Raw genomic sequence first — 21198 nt, forward strand, 5'->3', positions numbered from 1 at the left:
GCCAAGTTATGATAATAAATTCCACTTTTCTTATTTGGTGGATAGTTTCTTGATGATGTGACACCACTTGCTCATTTTGGTGTCAAAATTTTGTTCTCTGGATTTCATTTCCTTCAGAAATATCAGCTTTGAAATCTTTCCAATTTTATTCATTTGATCTTGGATTCCTTTGATATTCTTTTATTCTGACTGAGATGAACAACCCTAATTATAGGGGACACAGGGTATCCCTGTCTGTGTGATAGGAGTTGGATGGGACGCCATCACTTGTGTGTGTTGTGAATACATGAAGGTTAACAACCTTTAGTAGTGTCTTAATTTGGGCACGCAATACCAAGTTTGTTTGATCATATTGATCTCTCAGTTATTATTTCATTTCAATAATACTTTTTCTCCAATTCAGATTCTATCCTGTTATGATATGAAATTCTTTTCTTTTCTATGATTTTATCATTTCAAATATTCGAAGGTATGCCAATCAAGTTAAGCTGAGTATCCTGATCAAGTCAAAGTAAGGCGGTGTGACGGAAAGTTGGTTAGAAAACCCTTAGTGCTTTCTTCTACTGATTCCGAGGACGGAATCCTTATAAGGTGGGTAGATTGTAATATCCCATATTTTCAAATATTATTATTATAATTATTTGGAATTATTTATGTGATTTTAGGTGAATTATCTGATAAGTGGAATTGATGTTTGGGTGTTTAGATGTGATATTATTTGAGTATTTAAATTTTTATATGTCTAGAATAAAATATAGATAATTGTGATATTTTTCTGGTAATTTTTGGAGTGTTATATGATTTGATAATGATTTATGTATTATTAATTATTTTCTAAATAATTACCAAAATTATTTTATAAAGCCGGGAATCGTCTGACTTCAACCGTTTTTTGCGTTTTTACAACCCGAAACTCTTCCGAAAACTCCTTCCTAACCTAATCTGGTAATTCCGGACATTTTCCGTGTTTTGACTTTTTCGATTCGGATTACGGTTTGACCCGTGCGCGGCCCGGCGCAATATTTTCGACACGATAGTTATTTCGGTAATCAATAAAACCCGTATTCTCGAAAGACGGGATATTTTTACGTTATTGTCGTATATAATATTTTATAAAAAGCTCGGTTTTGATAATTATCCAATTTTGGTATTGAATCGGATCGTTATTGCAGTTACTTAGCGGCTAAGCAACTAATTTAATGATCCAAAACGATCCAAAACGATCCAGAACGATCCAATATTCCATAAATATAAATAGCCTATTTCTTATTTCGTTTATTCCGTTTATTCATTTGCAACCAGTTAAAACACCGTAAATACAGAGAAAAACTCGAGAAAACCGATACGTTCCCGAGAATCAAACACACGAACGAAGGCGTTATCGAACTCCGATTCGGGCGTGCAGCATATCAAAACGAAGCTCTCGGAATCCTCTATCTGTATCAATCATCAGTTTCCTTCCAGAAATCACAGTAATTTTCTTATTTAATTATTTATATTCGAATTATTTGATAATTAAATTACGAATTTTTGTTCTTGATGTTCTTGATGTGATTTGATGATTCCACGTTGTAGAGCATGTTTTTCTGGTCAATTTGGTATATTATATGTCAAAAATAGAGTTCAATATCATATAGAAATTAAGGTTTGATTTTCTGAAAATTTCTTGAATATGTGTTCTTGGTGTTCTTGAGAAATTCTGAAAATCAAAGTCAATTTTGAAGGCGTTATTGAACACCAAATCACAAGTATTTGTAACCGTTGTGAAGCCCTTGATGAGAGATATATGTTCGTACCCATATCATCAACAGAGGATGATTATTGTGAAAATTTCATTTTTTTCAATTTAGACCCGATTTTGATTCTTGATTTCTGGGTTGTTTTGATCGTTTTAGATGTTAGTAATAGATTGCATATAGTCTCAGCATCATTTTTCTATACAGCACGTCAAAAATGGTTTAGAAATCATCGAAATCGGTGTTAGCCGGAGTTGAAGCTCAATCGTCGGCTTCAATGGAGGTTTTGGCCGGCGATGAGGTTTCCGTTTTGTGTCATCGAAGTTGAGGCTGAATCTGTGTTTCTGGGAGTTAGTCGAGTGAGTTTGGTAAAGAATCAGGGCTGTTGCGTGTTGTTTATGGGCAAAACGGAGTCTCGCCGGAACCGGTGAACTCGACGGAATCTGCAGATGATCCGGCGTGTTCTTCGTGTTCTTGGCGACCCGATAACCCGGTTGCCTGACCCGATTTCGACCCACATTTGATTCTATTTTCCCCAATTAAAAATCCAGAAATCTGTTTGTGCAGATTTTCTTTTAATAATAATTCAAAATTCTTTTATTAATTACAAAAATTCATTTGTTTAATTTTGAAATTCATTATTTATTATTCTGAAAAATTTATTTTAATTCAAAAATAAATCCAAATTATTTAGTTAATTAATTTTAGTTGATAATTAATTATTTAATTAGTCAATTAATTTAAATATTAATTGATTAATTAATTGAATTAGTTATTAATTAATTTTAATGGATTATTTAATTAGATTTAATTATTTATCTTTGATTTAAAAATTTCTGAAAAATAGTTTTGAGTTTTAAAATATTATTTTAAATTATTTTCCAAGCTCGATAATTCTTATAAAATTATTTTAGGGTGTTCGAACCCTATTATTTAATTATTAAATGATTCGGAGATCGTTTTTATTCCGAAAAATGTTCAAAAATTCATATTAAATAAACCGTTCGTCCGTTTAATACGAAACGAACGCCTACAGACTCAGAAAAATATTCCGCTTTCATTAAAAATACTTTCGAGACCCAAATTCTTTTGTTTTGAAAGGTCGCTTGTTTTACAAGTTATTCTGAGTCGATTAATTATCGATAAATCATATTTTGACCCGATTTTAGTTTTAAACATATCGAGTCGACCCTTTTGACGAACTGAGTCATATGTGATATGAATTAAGTGATACATGAGTTATGTGCTTACGTGCTATGTGAATTATGTGCATATGTGGGTCAAGATTCCTGTGTTTGGCTGATATAATTATGTGTGAGCTATCGTATGGGTAGACGATAGGCTTTTGACGCGTAGTTCGTCGAGTGGTTATCGTTTAGACGATTAAAGTTATATCTTTTAATTATAGGTGCGGATCATTCGAGTTGATCAAGACAAGATGTTGGATAAAGAGTGAGATGGAATGGAATTGGATAACTGGCTTCTAGAAATTGCAGGAGCGGCATATCAGTCAAGTGTTGAAAAGAAGGACGGTGATGTTTTGAGACAGAATGTCAGAATAGATGTGGTTTTGCGAGTGTGACTAACTGCTTAAAACCCAAAGGCAAGTACCCCTGACTTCACTTATCATTCAAGTGACGTTTATTTCGAATTATATTATGCAAGTATAGCTTTCCCTATTCTCAGTTTAGAATTGATAAACGTTTTACATATCGCTAAATTAAATGATTCTGTTTACGCAAGTACCCCCCTGCTATTCTATATTCAGAATAGTCAAGTGATTTTACTTATCCAATTACTGGATTTATAAATGTTTTGGATTTTGAGAAAAGTGATTTGGTTGTGAATATTCCTACCCAAGTTAATGGGGGAATAAAATTATTTCGGGTGTCGAGTATTATGACCCCTTTTCAATAAAAGTTTTTGAGAGTTGATGGTTACTGGTAGCGTAAGAGGCCGAGGCACCGGTCCAGCGTGAGCTATTATACGGAAGTGCAATACAGAAGTGTAATATCTTACAAGGCTAGTTATGCCTTTTTCTGGCGCCCTATAGGTACCGTATGTCTTCGGGATACGGGTAGTACCTATATTTACGGTATGGCTGCGGGATACCGGTGTTGTTTCATGACTGATCATCAGGAACAGCATAGTGCATAATTTGGTTCCAATCGAAATTATTATATTGATTTTGACATCTTACAAGGAATGATTTATTGAGTATTTTATTTTTGGATAAAAGATGAAATGTGGTTTTGATTCAGTTTCTTATTTTGCTGATACTTACGTTGTTGTTAAATATCAAAGGTGGTATTAGTATAGATGATTGATGTTAACTTCAGTATGGAATGTTGTGAGCATCAAAGTTCGTATTGATATCTAATTTGATATGACAGCAAAATAAGTATAAATTTCCAGAGTTCGGTTTTGAATAAAGTTTATGATTCAATCCATAATCATTGTTTCATGTTATTGTGGTTTACGATATTTCCGTAAACACTATTTTACGAGCTTTTAAGCTCTCGTCAAGATTCAAAGTATTGCTGAAGCATTTCGCTCAAAAATATCAAAATGGTTTTGAATATAATTAAGGAATCAATTCTGAGGTTCCTCCACTAGAATTTTATGATTCAGCAATTATGATTTTAACGGTTCTGCTCTGATGCAGATGTCGGTTTTATATCAAAACGACCCTATATATGTTATAATTAACTTGCTGAGCATTTCTTCCGCTCATACTTGCCTGTTTTCAAATTTAACCTCCAGTGAGGATTAGCTTGCGCTGTTTAGCTGCGTAATTCGAGGAAGCAAAGAAGAAGCTTTTGGAAGGTGGTTGATCCAGGGTTTGCGGGCTAGTGTAAGTTTTATTGTGTAAAGTTGTTTATATTATATTATATTATAGTTTTGTATTTTATTTGGGCCTAGTATACTTCATTTCGAAGTTATACTAGTGGGTTTAGTTTTGAGTTGGAATTTATTGAAAAGAGATTTAAAAGAAAGTTAAAAATTATTTGTGGAATTTGGAATTCTTGTTTCTAGAACTGTAACCTTAAAAGATCTTGGATTAGTTGGGGTCATAAATGATAAATATCTTCCGCTGGCATTTATTTATTGATTTAACAGGTTAATTTGGATTGAAGTTTTATAGTGACGACCAAATCCCTTGACCCCGGATTTGGGGGCGTGACAGAAAGGGCTTATCTGGCAAAGGGAAGAAGTTGGGATGATACTGACAGTGAAGATGAAGATGAAGGAAATCTTGCTCTTATGGCTATTGATGGAAAAGCTTCATCATCAAGAATAGAGGTAAAACTTTCTGATGCTGAAATGGTTTATCATCTAAGAGGTAACTTAGATTGTGCACGTCGTGATAATGAACTGTTAAGTTTAAAGATCACAGACCTTGAGAAAGAGGCCAATGAATTAAGACTTGTGCATATTAATCAAGACAAATTAAAAGAACAGGTATCTTTTCTAGAGAATAGAGTTGACTGTTATAGAAAACTCGAAACTATTCTCAAAGACAAGATCACCGGTCTTGAGACTAAGGTTAGAGCCTACTTCAATTCTTGTTCGAAGGCTAAAGAGTTCTACAGTAAGCAAGCTGTTAATCAAACATCTGGAATAGGTTATGATTACAATGCTGCTATTGGAGAATTAGGCATAAACTCCCCTCCTCATGTCTGTGCTAAAGGGAGGGAAGTACCACATGTGCTTAAGGGTTATCAATTGCTGAACCATTTGATGCGTCCTCTTCTGTTATTCAAGAAGAAATACGTGCTGAAGATCTTGCTAATGAGAAGGTTGTTTCCAAGTCAAGTGTGTCGAAAGTTCCAGTTAAAGTTGTGAAAGCAACTGAGACTAACTCAGACACACATGAGTTGGATAACAAAAATGCCATGTCTACCATGCATAAATTGCCTGTTGTTAATCACTCTCATAAAGCATGTGGTGTTTCTAATTGTATGTCTTGTGCTTTTAATATGATGTATGCTTATTTTAATGGTAAGCATGTGTCTAATGATAAGACTACTCCTCGTCAGCATGTGAATAACAAGAAACATGATAGGTGTAAGACTGCTAGTCCTTCTGAGGCTAGAAAGGAGACATTTGTGCCTAAGCTTAAACAGAAATTTGTTAAGGCTATTTACAAGGTCAAATGTTCAGTCATTGAGGATGTTGAGACCATTAAAATTAAAAATGTTGTTTTGCCTGACAAAGGACAGTTCTACAAGTATGCCGGGCCCAACCAAGTTTGGGTTCCGAAGAAGGTCTAATCCATTTGTAGTGCAGGGCATTAAACAAGTATAACCGGTAGTGTGGATTCTTGACAGTGGATCATCAAGACATATGACCGGAGATAGAGCCCTGCTATCAAATGTGGTTGAGAAAGCTGGCCCCATGGTTACCTTTGGAGATAACAGCAAAGGTTTATCTGAGGGATATGGCTGTTTGCAAGCTGGGAATGTTATCATTGTAATTTTGTATATTGTGCTAGGTTATTATCAGGAAGCAGTATCTAACATATAGCACCAGTGACGAGACTTGAGAATATTACGACATATCAGGCACCTGCTGCACATTACACTTGGAATTGAACTCTAGTAAGATGTGTACAAGTGTACTCCTGATTGGTGAATTAAAAGAGGAAGTCAATGCACCACAGTTCATGGACTTTGCAGCTGCAGATCTATTGGACTATGCAATCTCTTCTTCACAATCTCACTTCAGGTTGGTATGAACTAGTATACTGCTCAAGCAGTCGTCAAGGACATGGTATGGCACTCTAACAGAAGTTATAATTTTATATGAATAAGTAGAGTCGTCATATTAATAACTATCTTATCACTAAGCACAATCATATTGTTTTATATGTGCAGTGGTATATTGCTTATGCAACATAACAATTAGTATCTAAAGTACTTGACAAGTATCGGTCAATGATATGTTGTTAACATTATGTTGCAGATAATTGTAAGCTTTTGACATGAATGAGAATTACTTAGACTTTACCCTAAGTGATCAATGTTTTATCAAAAACTCATTCATTTTGAAAAACAAAAATTAAACTTCTTTCTACATTAGTGATTTCTTATTTCATGTAAAATCTTTTGAAATCACTATTGTAAATCATTTTCTCTCTATTACCATATGTTCTGTGTTACAGGTTCAGTCTCCAATGACTTTCTTTCATTGACAGTCATGAGGGTGAAAACCCACAACGTCTATCCCAGACTGTAAAGACAAACACAAAAACAGAACCAACCAACACTCTTTTACCACTAAAAGTAGTATGAATGAGCGTGAGGGAGATAGTGCCTAGTGCACCACATAAGGAAGGTTCTGTAGTCAACCCAGTAGCTCTGTCTCCTACATAGATGAGTAGTATTTAAACCGAGACAACTGCTAGCCCCCATACATCTTCTCAAAAAGATGTAATGGCTGAAAAGGCACAAAAACAGTTACTAGATTCATTCTCTCAACAGGGTGAGTCTATTGAATTTTGCCTGTCGGCCAAGGTATCTGATGTAGTGTCACCACTTCAAACATAAACAATTCTTGATGCACAAGGAGAGGTTACACACACAAAGGATGAGTTGACGGAAATAAGAGTTTCGACTATTTTAAGGTCAGATTCGATTGTTTAAGGTTCGTTAATGGACCAATTGCCTTTACAGGTGTTAGGAGAGGATACTGATCCAAAAGCCATATGTCAGTGGTCAGTGTCTACCTCCCCAGGCTTAAATCCCCTGGATGCATCTGCGGATAGTGGATCTGACATAGGTGCAGATCGGCAACTTGTTGACAATGATTCAGATATTACCTGATGAGTCACAAGGAAATATCTTCACAGACATTAGAAGGGAACCTTGATCTTTATGCTAAATTCTTTGGATCATTGTTTACCTTCCCAGAATTCAAATCTGGAACCCTAAAAGGGAAACTAGCAACTTGTAGATTATGACTCAGATTCATCTGACGAGTTTAACAAGGATGGGGATTTGTGAACTCCCATTGCACCACATGTGACCTCCTTAAGGATGGCTAAGGTGATTTTCCTTGCAGGTACAGCTGGATTACGGAGCTATGAGAGAAGAGTGATACACTTGTGAGAATGAGTGTAAACACGAGTGGAGAGAAGAGTGAAACACATGTGAGGTACACTAAAATAGGATCACACACTCACAGTGAGGAAGAAAGAGAAACTACTTGTTATTTCTTTTCCAACCATGTGAAATATGAGAACTCCTTCAGACGACGGCATACATTCCTTCTTTAAGGGGGATATAAAAGCTTAAGAAATAGTTTGGAGGATTCCTCAACTAAGGGGGAGAAATAGCAGGGAGGAAGAAAAAGATCCTACATGTACACTACACCACACCATTGTTGTTTGTAACTACGGATCCTATTGTACGGGAGAGGTGGTAAACACAAGGTGATTTTTTAGTAAGGGAAGAAGCTGTTTTCAAACGGGGAGTACCATTGGCTTTTATCTGCGGATCCTATTGTACGGGAGAGGTGGTAAACGAAGGTGATCTTCTTTAATCAGTTGATTCTCATAGGGGGAGAAGCAAGAGATATGGGCTTCTCAACAGGAAATGTGGTTGTACAAATGAAGATGGAACTACTTGAAGATATGTTCAGTCTAGAGGAACATCTACTTGGAATCTGGAAAATGTTAAATCTCATCCAGAACTTTTCTGCTATTTACTTTACATGTATGTTTATATCTTTTTCTTATTTGTTAGTTGAGTTATCCTCTAGGTATTTGTGTGTTATTGTCTAACAAACAAATAGGGGGAGATTGTAAGTCATATGTCATAGCCTATTTGTATATTCGAGGATTCAACTCAACTCAAATAAGAATGTAATAAGTAAATAGTGGATCGACCGTCAGAGAGATCTCGCAAAGTAATATCTGTCAAAGGATTCAGAAACAAGGTTCATCTACAGACTTGAGGAGTTAATTCACTGGAAGAAGTTCAAGAATTTGATCATGCCTCAGTGATATAAATCAAGATCGTGGATTTAATCAAGTGACAGAGATCTCGTCAGGGTATCATCAATTACAAGGATTTAATCTGAAGAAAATCAGAGTATCAAAGTCAACACATGAAGAAACGTCACGGAAGTTAGTCACTCATGAACCAGACAGTACATCGAGTGTCAACGTTGAAGTGGTGGAATTGATTCATAATTTTCAGTGATTTTCAGAAGATTTGCAGAAGAATGGTTGCTGCTCAAGACTAGAATTAATTCTCTATTAATTAATTAAGTCATCTAATTTAATTAAGAAAATAAATTATATCTGCGAAGAATAATTTATTTATTAATTGAATTAATTGATTAATTAATTCTGAATTAATTTTAGGAATTTTCAGAAGTTTAATTGGTTTAAAAACAGTCTTAAATCAGCAAGACAATTGAAAATGAACTAGCATGACAATCTGGATTGTCATACCGATTGTCATGCCAAGTCATTTTAATTGTCATACCAAAAGTTACACTAGGAAGGAGATTGTCTTGCTAGTTCAATTGATTGTCATACCGATAGTCATTGTAGTTCAATCAGATTGTCTTGCTAGTACAATTGAAAGTCCTACTGAAAGTCTTGCTGAGCCAAAGAGATTGTCCTACCGATTGTCATTGCAGTTCAAGTAATTTTGTTGGATTGCATACAAAAAGAAAAAGAAGCAGAAGACATTCACTCACTGAAAAAACACAAGAACACAGCAGCCGCCTAAGAAATATTTCATTGTTCTCTGCTGAAATTCAAAGATCAATTTCTAGATTGCAAAGTTAAATCCAATCAACTAGAAATCTTTATCTTGTTCTTGTGTAACAATCTAGCGGATCAAAATCCCTAGAACTTAATCTCAAATTGCGTTTAGCATTTGATTCTAATTATTGCAAAAATAGAAAAAGTTCATGTCGAATTTATTCTAGATTTGTGATAATTGATTTGAGATTAATACCTTGTAATCGATACAGTTGTTGTAACACCTTTCAAGTTTAATAATATTTTTATTTAACTTGAATTTTGTTTCACATTTTTTATTCCGCATTTATTCGATTATTTGGTATTGTTTGTATTCAACCCCCCCTTCTACAAACAAATTGGGACCTAACACTTTATCATTCTTATCTTCTCCATAACCTAAGCCCTCTTTCCAGTTTCCACTACTTAGCAAATTTTGAGTTGTTTTGCCAGAGTTAGTCCAAGTCCTGATAATCTCTCTTTCCTTTTCTAACTCAGTTTTTAGAGATTCATTTAATTTTAGCACTTCATTCCTAACATAAAAAGCATCATCTCTATCCTTCTGAGTTTGATGGAACATGACTAACTCTTTTTCTAAGAAATCATTCCTTTTCTTAAATGCAAGATTTTCAGAAGTTAATCTTTCACATGTTAAAGTTTGATCTCTATAGCTAACAAACATGGTTTTAAGATATCTTCTCAACTCATTAATATCATCAGTATGAAAAGCATAAGTAGTCCGAGGTACCTTTGTTTCAGTAGCTTCAGAGCTGCTCTCAGCACTTTCTTTATCAGCATTTGCCATCAATACATAGTTCTCCTCACTTTCAGAGTCTGAGGTGTCTGTCCAGCTTTTCTGCTTTGTGACAAGAGCCTTGCCTTTGTCACCCTTTACCTTCTTGCAGTCAGGAGATATGTGGCCTTTCTCACCACAGTTATAGCATTTAACATTGGTGTAATCTCCTCTGTCAGACTTTCCTCCTCTGCCTTCAGATCTTCTAAAATTCTTCTTATCAGAACTTATGCTTTTCCTGGAAAATTTCTTTCCCTTCCTGAACTTCCTGTATGCAATCTTTGTGATTCCTTTCACCATAAGAGCACACAGCTTCATCATCTCCTCATCAGCATCAGTCTCAGGCAAGCTTTCAGAATCTGAGTCATCATCACTCTCAGAACTTGATGACTCAGTATCAGACTTTATGAAAAGAGCTTTACCCTTGTCTTTCTTTGAGGAAGCTGCTTTGGGAAATTCTTCTTCAGCCTTAAGAGCAACTGTCCTTGACTTTCCTCATTTCCTCTTGCTTCTTTGTTCCATCTCCAGCTCATGAGTCTTGAGCATTCCATAGATTTCGTCAAGAGTTGTTTCATCAAGATTGTAGTTGTCTCTTATTGTCGTTGCCTTCAAATCCCAGCATTCAGGAAGAGCTAACAGGAACTTAAGGTTTGAATCTTCAAGATCATACTCTTTATCAACCAATGACAAATCATTCAAAATTTTGACAAATCTATCATATAAATCATTCAATGACTCATTAGTCTTTGAGTCAACGTGTTCATACTCTTGAGTGAGTATTGTCTTCCTGTTCTTCTTAATTGTGTCAGTTCCCTGACACCTTGTTTCCAGAGCATCCCATATCTCCTTAGCAGTCTTGCAGTTGATTACCCTGTTTGACATTACATTATCAATGGCACTATGCAGTAAGTGTCGTACCTTAGCATCCTTAGCAATTGATGCTATGTCCTCAGCAGTATAATCACTCTTCTCCTTTGGTACGGTCTTTGCTGCTTCACCTGCAACTACAACTGCGAGTTTGGTTGGTTTGTGAGGACCTTCCTTGATTCTATCAAGGTATTCAGGATCTGTTGCTTCCAGGAACATGGTCATCCTTACCTTCCATATGGGATATTCAGATGGTCTCAGTATGGGGACTCTGATGGTCTCATACCGACTCTGAATTTGTGTCTTTGGTGGTTCCTCAGTTGTGGTAGGCTTAGTTGGAGTTTCTGTGTCCGACATGATTGTGTTTGGATCTTTAACTGTATGTATATTAACAGATAGGCTCTGATACCAATTGTTAGGTCACACACACACTGTAGAGGGGGTGAATACAGTGTATAGTACACTCAAATCGAACTTTAAGAACTTAAGTAACAGAAAACAAACTTTATTGAAACAATAAACTCTGTTACAGTATGGAACTGTTACCTCTCAGTGATGAACAAATATCACGAGAGCTGCAAGGGTTACAATGAATAATCTTCTCGAATATGATAACACTTATAGTGTATACCCTATATCTGTGTTTATATACTACACAGTTACAAGATAATCGCTAATTGATATGAAATATAATTCTGCTTCCTAAAATATATCAATCAGATATCTTTTCTTCCAAGTATTCCATTCTTCACGGAATTCCTTCTTCATGCATATCTCTTCTTATGTTTATCTCGAGCTTCTTTCCTTTAATCAGCTACTGTCCTTATCTGATTGTCCTTCAGCACTTAAGTTCTGATATCTATCTTCTGATGATTATCTCCTGATAATAGAAGTACTGATATCCTTAAGTCCTGACTTCCAGTATAAGTACTGATCAACAGTTAAGTACTGATTTATCCTGTTCATGTAAGATTCTGAAAGCTAAACATAAAAAATATTAGCCATGACATTATCAAATATATCTAATAGTGGATATTCAAGTTGAAAAAGGATGCAAACAGGAACATTGTGAAGCATAAGGCGAGATTAGTTGCGAAAGGATATGTGCAAGAAAAGGGAGTTGATTTTTGACGAGATTTTTGCACTTACATGCTTAAAAATAGTCTGTTTGCTTCTAGCTTTGGCTGCAAAGAATTCTTGGGAAGTGCATCATCTTGACGTCAAGACGGCTTTCTTGAATGGCGAAATTGGTGAGGAAGTATATGTGACACGGCCGGAGGGGTTTGTAAAGAAGGGTGAAGAAAAGCGAGTGTATAGGCTGCTCAAAGCATTGTATGGTCTCAGACAAGCTCCATGAGCTTGGTACTCAAAGCTTAACAAGTGTCTTGAAAGTCTCGGGTTCGTGAGATGTCCTTATGAACATGTCATTTATGTCAAACGGGAGGGAGAATAATCGATAATAGTTGGTGTATACGTAGATGATTTACTGATTACGAGGACTGGTTTATCTCTTATTCGTGCCTTTAAGGAGCAGATGAGCAACAATTTCGAAATAAGTGACATGGGAAAGTTAAGTTATTATTTGGGAATAGAACTAAATCAAGGTGATGGTTTTTTGGAGCTGAAACAATCAGACTACACCAAGAGAGTACTCGAAAAAGCTGGCATGTCTCAATACAATCCTTGCAAGTTTCCAATGGATCCAAAAGAATGATTGACAAAAGATGAGGGTGGAAGAACTGTCGATGCAACAGAGTTTAGGAGTATTGTGGGAGGACTTTGGTACCTAGTGCATACCAGGCCGGATATCACATTTTCAGTGTGCATAGTGAGTCGTTACATGGAGAGACCGACCACTGTGCATATGAATGCAGCCAAGAGAATTTTAAGGTACGTAAGGGTACGTTGGAGTATGGTTTGGTTTATACAAAGGATGCCAACAATAATATTTTAACGGGTTACTCTGATAGTGACCTTGATGGACACATTGAGGACAGAAAATCAACTGGGGGAATGTTATTTTATCTGAACGAGTGTCTAATCACTTGGGTCTCTCAAAAACAACGATATGTTGCATTGTCATCCTATGAAGCGGAGTTCATGGCGGCCATGGCTGCAGCGTGTTAAGCTGTGTGGTTAAGGAATATGATGAAGCAACTAACTCGTGAACAAGTACCTCATGTTCTAATCTACATCGATAACAAATCTGCTACAGATTTAGCAAAAAATTCAGTTTTCACGGGAGAAGTAAACATATCGATGTTAGGTATCACTTCATTCGGGAGTGTATTGAGCGTAGGGAAGTTATTGTCAAGCATATTAGCAGTGAAAACCATAAGGCAGGCCTGTTAATTAAAGCCCTGTTTGCTGTAAAGTTTGAATGCATGAGGAGTTTGCTGGGTATCAGAATTCTGGGCTGACTGATATGTTCGAAATTATGGGGGAGATTGTTGGTAATAATTTTGAACGTGGTAATATTATTTTTATTTAAGTTGATTTGGTCAGCTAGCCGTAGAGAAATTGTAGGAGTTGAATGAATAAATTTAGTGGTAGAGTTTATGTAGGAGTTAATTTTGTATATCATGGATGTATTTTCCTATTTTCTAGCTAGCACTTCCTGTATTTGCATTCTATTTATCTTTGTACTCAGCTTTAGAATTAACTAAGTCTTTTTGACACAAAACACTTAAAATCCACAACTATCACGAGAAGTCATCTATTCAAGCAGGGTGAACTAAAAATATCTATGTATATAATAGTTCCTACTGCCCCCTTTTGAATAGTAACTTCAACCCCTTTTTAGCATTGTACCCACCAAGTTGTAAAAAATTACTAAAGTTTCCACTTATTAGTTTTTTAAAATTATATATTGGATAAGAATAAAGATTATATTGGATGAGAAGAAAGCTTATGTTGAAAGCTTTTTAAGCTTCTCTTGGAAGGTAAGAATGTGTCCTATACACTTTTGAATTTGAAATTCAAATTCTAATTAGTTTCTTTAGGTTAATTAATGACTTCTCCCCCTCTTTTGAATAGTGTCTTCACCCACTTGAAGATTGTGTATACAAATTCCTGTTGTTAATTTGACTACGGGTTGATTCATTATGCAAGGTATGGGTGGTGAAGAAGGTGACAAGTTCTTTAACCTATAAGATTTGAATGCAGATTATGGTCGGAAGTACAGAAGAATGAAACAATTGAATTGTAATAAAGAGAATGTGGTTGTCGACTCTGTTGTTGCTGATCGTTGTGCTTTATCTTCTTCCACAGGTAAGGAGTACGACCACAGGTAAGTTAGTTGTTATTGAATACCTTCTCTTTGTATGTGTGAATATAAGTAAGACTTCTGTTTGTGTTTGTTCAGCACCCGTGTTAAAATGATCAATGTCCAACGTTCATACTCCGTCAACCAAGATGAATCGATCACCTCTGTTCACCCCAGTAATAGTTAGTAGTCGGAGCCAAAACAAAATACCTACAAGTACAAATTCTAATTCTTACAAAATTTAAACCGCAAACATACTTAGGCTTATGTTCTGACTACCCATTGTTTTGTCTGTAATGCAGGTATGTTGACGGAATCCACGCCAAATATTGTTAGGTTGGTGGGAAAGAGGAGGAAACTTGGTAACTTGCCTAGGTCAGGCCACTTGAATGAAACAGCTGCAAGTATTATTTGTTTTCTTAATTTACTCTGTGTTTTTCTTGCAAAGCAACTGTTATTTTATGTTTATGAAGCAATAATGTGCTTAATATTTGGTTGGTAGAATGTAGTAGTCCTATTGTTACTCCCCGATCAAATAGCAGAGTAAACCACATGAATCCTCTTGAAGGTAGTCAGGACAGAACTTCTTTATCAGATGTAACAAATTCAGGTAGCGCCTCATTTTTTAAAAATATGTTGAGAGGTAAATATTAGATTCTAGCATTGTTAAGCTATTGTCTGTCTATCCTTATGGTAACAGGAATAACTAAATAATAGTTGTTTTAATTATGAAACAGAGGAAACACGATCAAACATTAATGATGTTTCCTTAAATGGACGTGAACCTTTGAACCGGAAAAGGAAGGAAAATCATCTTGAATTTGGTAGAGAATTATTCGCAGATAAGATTGTTAGTGATGATGAGGAAGAAAGTAATGACTTTAATAAAGGTGAAATGTATGTGATATTTCGTCTTTGTTATGTCTTACGTAATTATGATTTACCATTTAATATTTTCTTGCAGGTCCGAATGTAGTTGCTCCTTCGCTTTTGTCTGATGATTATGAAGGATCAGATTAAGAAGCAAGTGATTGTGAATTAAGTGGTAAGAAAAAAAAAGATGTACTCCTAAAAAATTATCCATATTTAATTTTGTCAAACTAAAATAAAAAAATGCAGATGATGCAAATTGTCTTAGTTGGTCGCTTGATGGTGATGATGAAGTCATTGTTGATGGGATGAATTCAGATTGTAATTTGATGCAGAGCAGACGTGCACTGCGATGTGTCGTTCCTGAGGAGTATGCTTCTTTGGGTGGTCCTACTGCCATATGTTTGAAATGTCATGCTCGGATGTGGAAGGAAGAAAGGATAAATAAAAATGTGACTAAAGGTTGTCCTATATTTTCTCTTTGTTGCATGAAAGGTTCTGTGAGATTGCCTCCAATCCCTCCTACCCCTGAGTATTTGCTGGATTTATAAAATGACAAGAAAAGAGGTCCTACTTTTCATAGATTGATACGGCTCTACAATGCAATTTTTTCCTTTACTTCTACCGGTGGTAACATAGATCATTCAATTAACAATGGAAGGGCGCCTTATGTATACAGATTAAATGGTCAGAACCACCACATTTTTGGATCTTTAATACCGAATGATAATGAAACCCCCAAATTTTGTCAACTTTATATTTATGACACCATTAACGAAGTTGATAATCGTCTTCAGTGGGTTAGTGTTCATGACCGAGAAAGTGTTGATAAAGAGGTTGTACGAGGTCTTATAACAATGTTAGATGAAACAAATTAATTGGTTGGTGAGTTTAGGAAGCAGCGTGATTTGTATGAAAGCGATGAAAAAGTTGAGCTGCAGATTACACTGAAAGTTATCAGATCTGAGAGTGGAAGAGAATGTCATATTTCTAGCACAGATGAAGTTGTTGGCATTATGGTTGGTGACACTGAAGAGACATGTGGCGACCGTGATATAGTTGTTAATGAAAAAGGTAAAGGTTTAGTCCGTGTTTCTTATGTTCATCCGAAGTTGATGGCTTTACAGTACCCTTTACTCTTTCCACGTGGAGAAGATGGATTTCACCCAAAGATAAAATTTTAAAAGACTGCTGATAGTTCTTGCAAACCACGGGGCTTTTTATCTCTGAAGAATTAATACTCATATACTTTCCAAATTAGAGAGTCTGATGGTAAGGTATATTTAGAAATTAATATATGTTTGTTTATGTTCCCCAGAAATAAATAATGAAAGTTGTATTGTAGATTTGACTCCTCGGCTAGGTGGAAGACTATTTCAACAGTATATGGTAGATGCTTTTTCTACCATTGAACAGACACGACTATGGTGGATCCGTACTCACCAAACTACTTTACGGAATGAATTATACAGCAATATTTGTAGATCTGTTAGCAGAGGTGATGTGGACAGTTCAAATACCAGTGAAGGTATAGTTCTGCCAGCTGGCTACGTTGGTTCGAAGCGATACATGCAACAAAATTTTCAAGATGCACTGGCCGTATGCCGTTACATTAGACATCCTGACATATTCCTGACTATGACCTGTAATTCTCTTTGGGATGAAATTCAGAAAATGATGGAGTATATGCCTGGTTGCATTGCTCCAAACTGTCCCGACATCATATCAAGGGTGTTTAGGCTAAAACTTGATCAGTTAATGGTATATATTAAGGACAAAAAACACTTTGGTGTTTGTATTGGAGGTAAGATTGTTTACCAGGACTTACTTAGTTTAATTTCTAATTAGATTTTTGTTTTGCATATTGCCAATATAATCTAAATTTTCCCGTTTTGCAGTTATGTATATCGTCGAGTTTCAGAAAAGAGGCCTTCCACATGTACATATGTTAATATGGCTTGATGCTGATTCAAAAAAAAATCTCAAGCAGAATGTGGATAATTTTGTATCCGCAGAAATCCCAGATCCTTTATTAGATCCGGTTGGTTATGCGGTCGTGAAGGAATTTATGATCCATAGTCCATGTGGTTTGCAAAATGTAAAGTCTCCATGCATGAAAGATTTACGTTGCATACATCATTTTCCGAAAAAGTAAGATATATGCATACCTTTTTTATGTCATTTCAGAATCCAGTAAGTTACCCTAATACCTAAACTTTGTAATAATTGAATGGTTTCAGGTACTGTGCTCGAACTACTTTTGATGACAGTGGCTTCCCGATGTATATGCGACGCATGACAAACATTACTGTTGAAATAAGGAAGGCTTAGCTGGACAACCAGTGGGTAGTACATACAAACAGGATCTTTTAGTCAAGTATCAATGCCATATGAATGTGGAAATATGTTGTCATGCACGCAATCTTAAGTATTTATTTAAATACTGTTTGGAAGGCCATGATCATGCTACGGTTCATGTCCAGAGAAAGAGAAAAAGGCAAGCGAATGACACTGATGAGGGGGGAATAGATGAGATAAATGCATATTTTGATGGCAGATTTTTATGTGATGCTGAATCAGCCTATAGGATTTTTGGATTCCCTATCCATGACTTCAATTTCACTTACCAGGTGACAAAAACTGCACCTTCTGTGCCAATGAAGCGCTAGGGAAAGTTGCTGCCAGGGAGAAGAACCAGTTCAGTAAACTGGAAGCCTTTTTTATTTAAACTCTGTTGATGTTAATGCACGAAAGTACACTTATGATGAAATTCCACGGTTTTATGTGTGGAATGATGGTGGGAGGAAATGGACCATAAGGAAGCGTGGGTTTCAAATAGGTAGATTGTGTTATGTGCATCACAGTACGGGTGAGCCTTGGTTTCTTCATTTATTGCTTACGGAGGTACGTGGTGCCACCTCCTTTGAGTCTTTACGGATCGTTAATGGAGTATGTTACAGTACATTTCGTGATGCCTGTAAAGAGTATGGTTTACTTGACGATGATAAAGAATGGCATGAAGTGTTGACTCAAGCTTCTGCAGGTGGATTACCTTCCCAGGTTCGACAACTTTTTGTCCATATTATTGTCAATTGTAAAGTCACTGATTTGAAGACTTTATGGAGTACACATTGGAAGAGCATTGTTGATGACATTTTACTCAGACGACGTCAAAGTTGTCCAAATACCTTATTCACTCTTAATGACATGCAACTGTAGTTCTATGCTTTAGGAGGTATGACACCTTTTTACATTACAGTGTAGGACAAATTTTAAAATTTTTGTGGGCTGGAAATGCAGTCCATTAATTGTTCGTCATTTTTTTTATAATTGGGTGAATGTTGTTAAATAGTTTTAGATATCAAATATTGCAGAAATAGATGAGTTGCTTCGGTCAGTTGGTAAATCCTTGAAGAAATTTGATCAGTTGCCTCAACCTCCTCGCAGCTATTTGAACAATGGAACAAATAATTTGATAATTGAAGAGACAAGCTATGACACCAGGAAGATGGAGTATGAAACTGCCAAGCTACCACAGGACTGTACAGAGGAGCAGAGGAAAATATATGATGCAGTAATACAATCTATTGACACTAATGTTGGAGGGATTTTCTTCGTTTATGGTAGTGATGGTTGTAGAAAGACATTCTTATGGAGAACTCTTATATGTAAGTTACGTTCACAAGGTAAAATTGTGCTTCCAGTTGCTTCTTCAGGGATTGCTGCCACATTAATGCCCGGTGGTCGGACTGTGCACTCCAGATTTAAAATTCCAATAGTTCTTGATGAATATTCAACATGTAATATTTCCCATGATTCAGATGTTACGCAACTCATAAAACAGACACAACTAATAATATAGGACGAGGCGCCTATGCAGCACAGGTACGCATTTGAATGCCTAGACCGATCATTGAAGGATATCATGAAAGCTGTTGATCCAGAACGTTACGCCATATCGTTTGGCGGTATTACCGTAGTCCTGGGTGGTGATTTCCGTCAAATCCTCCCACTAATTACGTATGGAGATCGTGCTGATATTGTAGCTGCCTGTATCACTAGGTCACGACTGTGGTCCATTTGCCAAGTATTCTTGCTGACAGAAAACATGCGCTTGAAACAAGGTGAGAGTGATAGTGAAAGTGAAGAGCTTAAAAAGTTTGCAAAATGGGTACTTGACATTGGTAATGGCCAGGTCAGTCCACCTCGAGTCTGCAATTTGCCAGTCACTGAAAATCAAATTTTGATTATGTCTCAGTTTTGTGACGTACAAACTGAAAACACAGTTGATAACATGATTTGTAGCACGTATCCTAATTTTGCTCACAAAGGACACAGTACACAGTACTTGAGCGAGAGAGCTATTTTGACCCCTACCAACCAGACTGTGGGCCACCTCAATTCGCTTATTGTAGACAAGCTCCCCGGAGAATCTGTGTCATATTTTAGTGTTGATGTTGCAGAGGAATTTGGTGGGACATACGAGGATATGAATGAAGCCTTCCCAATAGAGTATTTGAACTCCTTAAATGTTGTTGGGATGCCACCTCATGATCTAAAAGTGAAGGTTGGGGTTGTTGTTATGCTAATGCGTAATTTGAACCAAACCCTAGGTTTGTGTAATGGTACAAGGATGATTGTGACCAAATGCCTGAGATTCTGTGTGGAGTGTGAAGTAATCTGTGGTACGTTTGTTGGTTCGAAGCATTTCATTCCACGTATGGAGCTTTCTCCCTCAGATACAAAGATGCCATTCAAATTGGTACGGAAACAAATGCCTTTACAGATATGCTACGCCATGACAATCAAAAAATCTCAAGGTCAATCCCTGAAGACAGTTGGGCTATACTTACCTAAGTCAGTGTTCACTCATGGACAATACTATGTTGCTATTTGTCGAGTAACCTCACCCACTGGCCTCACTATATTTGTTAATGATGAGTCTGGTGCAACTACAAATATCACCCAGAACGTTGTGTACAAAGAAGTTTTTTACGGCCTTCCAGAAGCTTAGTTTGTTTGAATATATAAATGTGTAGGAATACATTATTGTCATTAAGTAATTATGTAAATTTGATTATGGGAAAATATTTTACTCTGTTAAATACTTTGCTTTTAACCATTATATATTGTAAATTATGTTACGGATTGGTAGTAGTTTATTCTTCTACAAATGTATTCTGAATTGTTTCATCTTACATGTAACATAATAAAGAAGAATTACGCCTATGACCATAGAAATAGTTGAAGAAATGGGGTATAATTAAAATGTGAAAAGTTGATCAAACGTAACAAACTTCAAAAGTACAAATAAGTACTGAATTAAAGTACAAATAACCTTCATGCCAGATTGGAAGTGTAATTAAGTAAGGAGAACAACTCTGAATGTGTAGTTATTTTGATACATGAATCGTAGTCTGTTGCCTGCAATAAAGTTATTGTCGTAGGTGAAATCGTTCCAGCACAATCCAAATCGGCATGTTTTCCTCTTTCGCTGAACAGCGACATACCAAGTACCATCTCCAAATAGAAGTCTGATGAGAGTAGATTTGGTCCATGGTCGAAATACTTAGCATGTGTCTTGGGAAATACTATATGGAAGATAAAAAAAAGTTAAGAGGACAAGTACGGATTAAGCATGATCAAATATTTACAAGGACTGGGTACAGGTAATCTTACCACTCCGTGTCCTCTTTGATCAACATGTGACGGCAACACAGTTACTGTGAAGGAAAGGGTATTTTCTTCTTCACCAAAATATACTTCTGGATTTGCTTGGGTGGCTCCTGAAGCGGCATGAAATTTTACAATTACTTATGAAACTATAACAAGTCATTAACCCATCAATTGAAATGTACCTTCGTCCATATTTGCCTGAGCCGCATCATGCAAAATCCCAGGTATTTGACTT

General features: G+C 36.1%; 1 protein-coding gene across 1 annotated transcript; it reads left to right on the top strand.

Moving 5' to 3' along the window:
- Positions 1 to 17677: 17677 nt before the first annotated feature.
- On the top strand, positions 17678 to 20301 carry LOC141661190 (uncharacterized). The gene is made up of 4 exons (XM_074468174.1): positions 17678 to 17917; positions 18042 to 18347; positions 18646 to 19038; positions 19150 to 20301. The coding sequence occupies exons 1-4, from the start codon at positions 17678 to 17680 to the stop codon at positions 20299 to 20301; spliced, it is 2091 nt and encodes a 696-aa protein (XP_074324275.1).
- Positions 20302 to 21198: the final 897 nt, after the last annotated feature.

This window comes from Apium graveolens, chromosome 5 (assembly GCF_009905375.1).
Source record: "Apium graveolens cultivar Ventura chromosome 5, ASM990537v1, whole genome shotgun sequence".
NCBI lineage: Eukaryota > Viridiplantae > Streptophyta > Magnoliopsida > Apiales > Apiaceae > Apium > Apium graveolens.

What these genes read in the sequence shown, in the direction of transcription:
- LOC141661190 (XM_074468174.1), top strand. Translation starts at nt 17,678, where the DNA reads ATGAATGTGGAAATATGTTGTCATGCACGCAATCTTAAGTATTTATTT. An exon ending in ACTTCAATTTCACTTACCAG is followed by an intron (nt 17,918 to 18,041) that starts GTGACAAAAACT and finishes AATGCACGAAAG; the next exon opens with TACACTTATGATGAAATTCC. An exon ending in CAGGTGGATTACCTTCCCAG is followed by an intron (nt 18,348 to 18,645) that starts GTTCGACAACTT and finishes AAATAGTTTTAG; the next exon opens with ATATCAAATATTGCAGAAAT.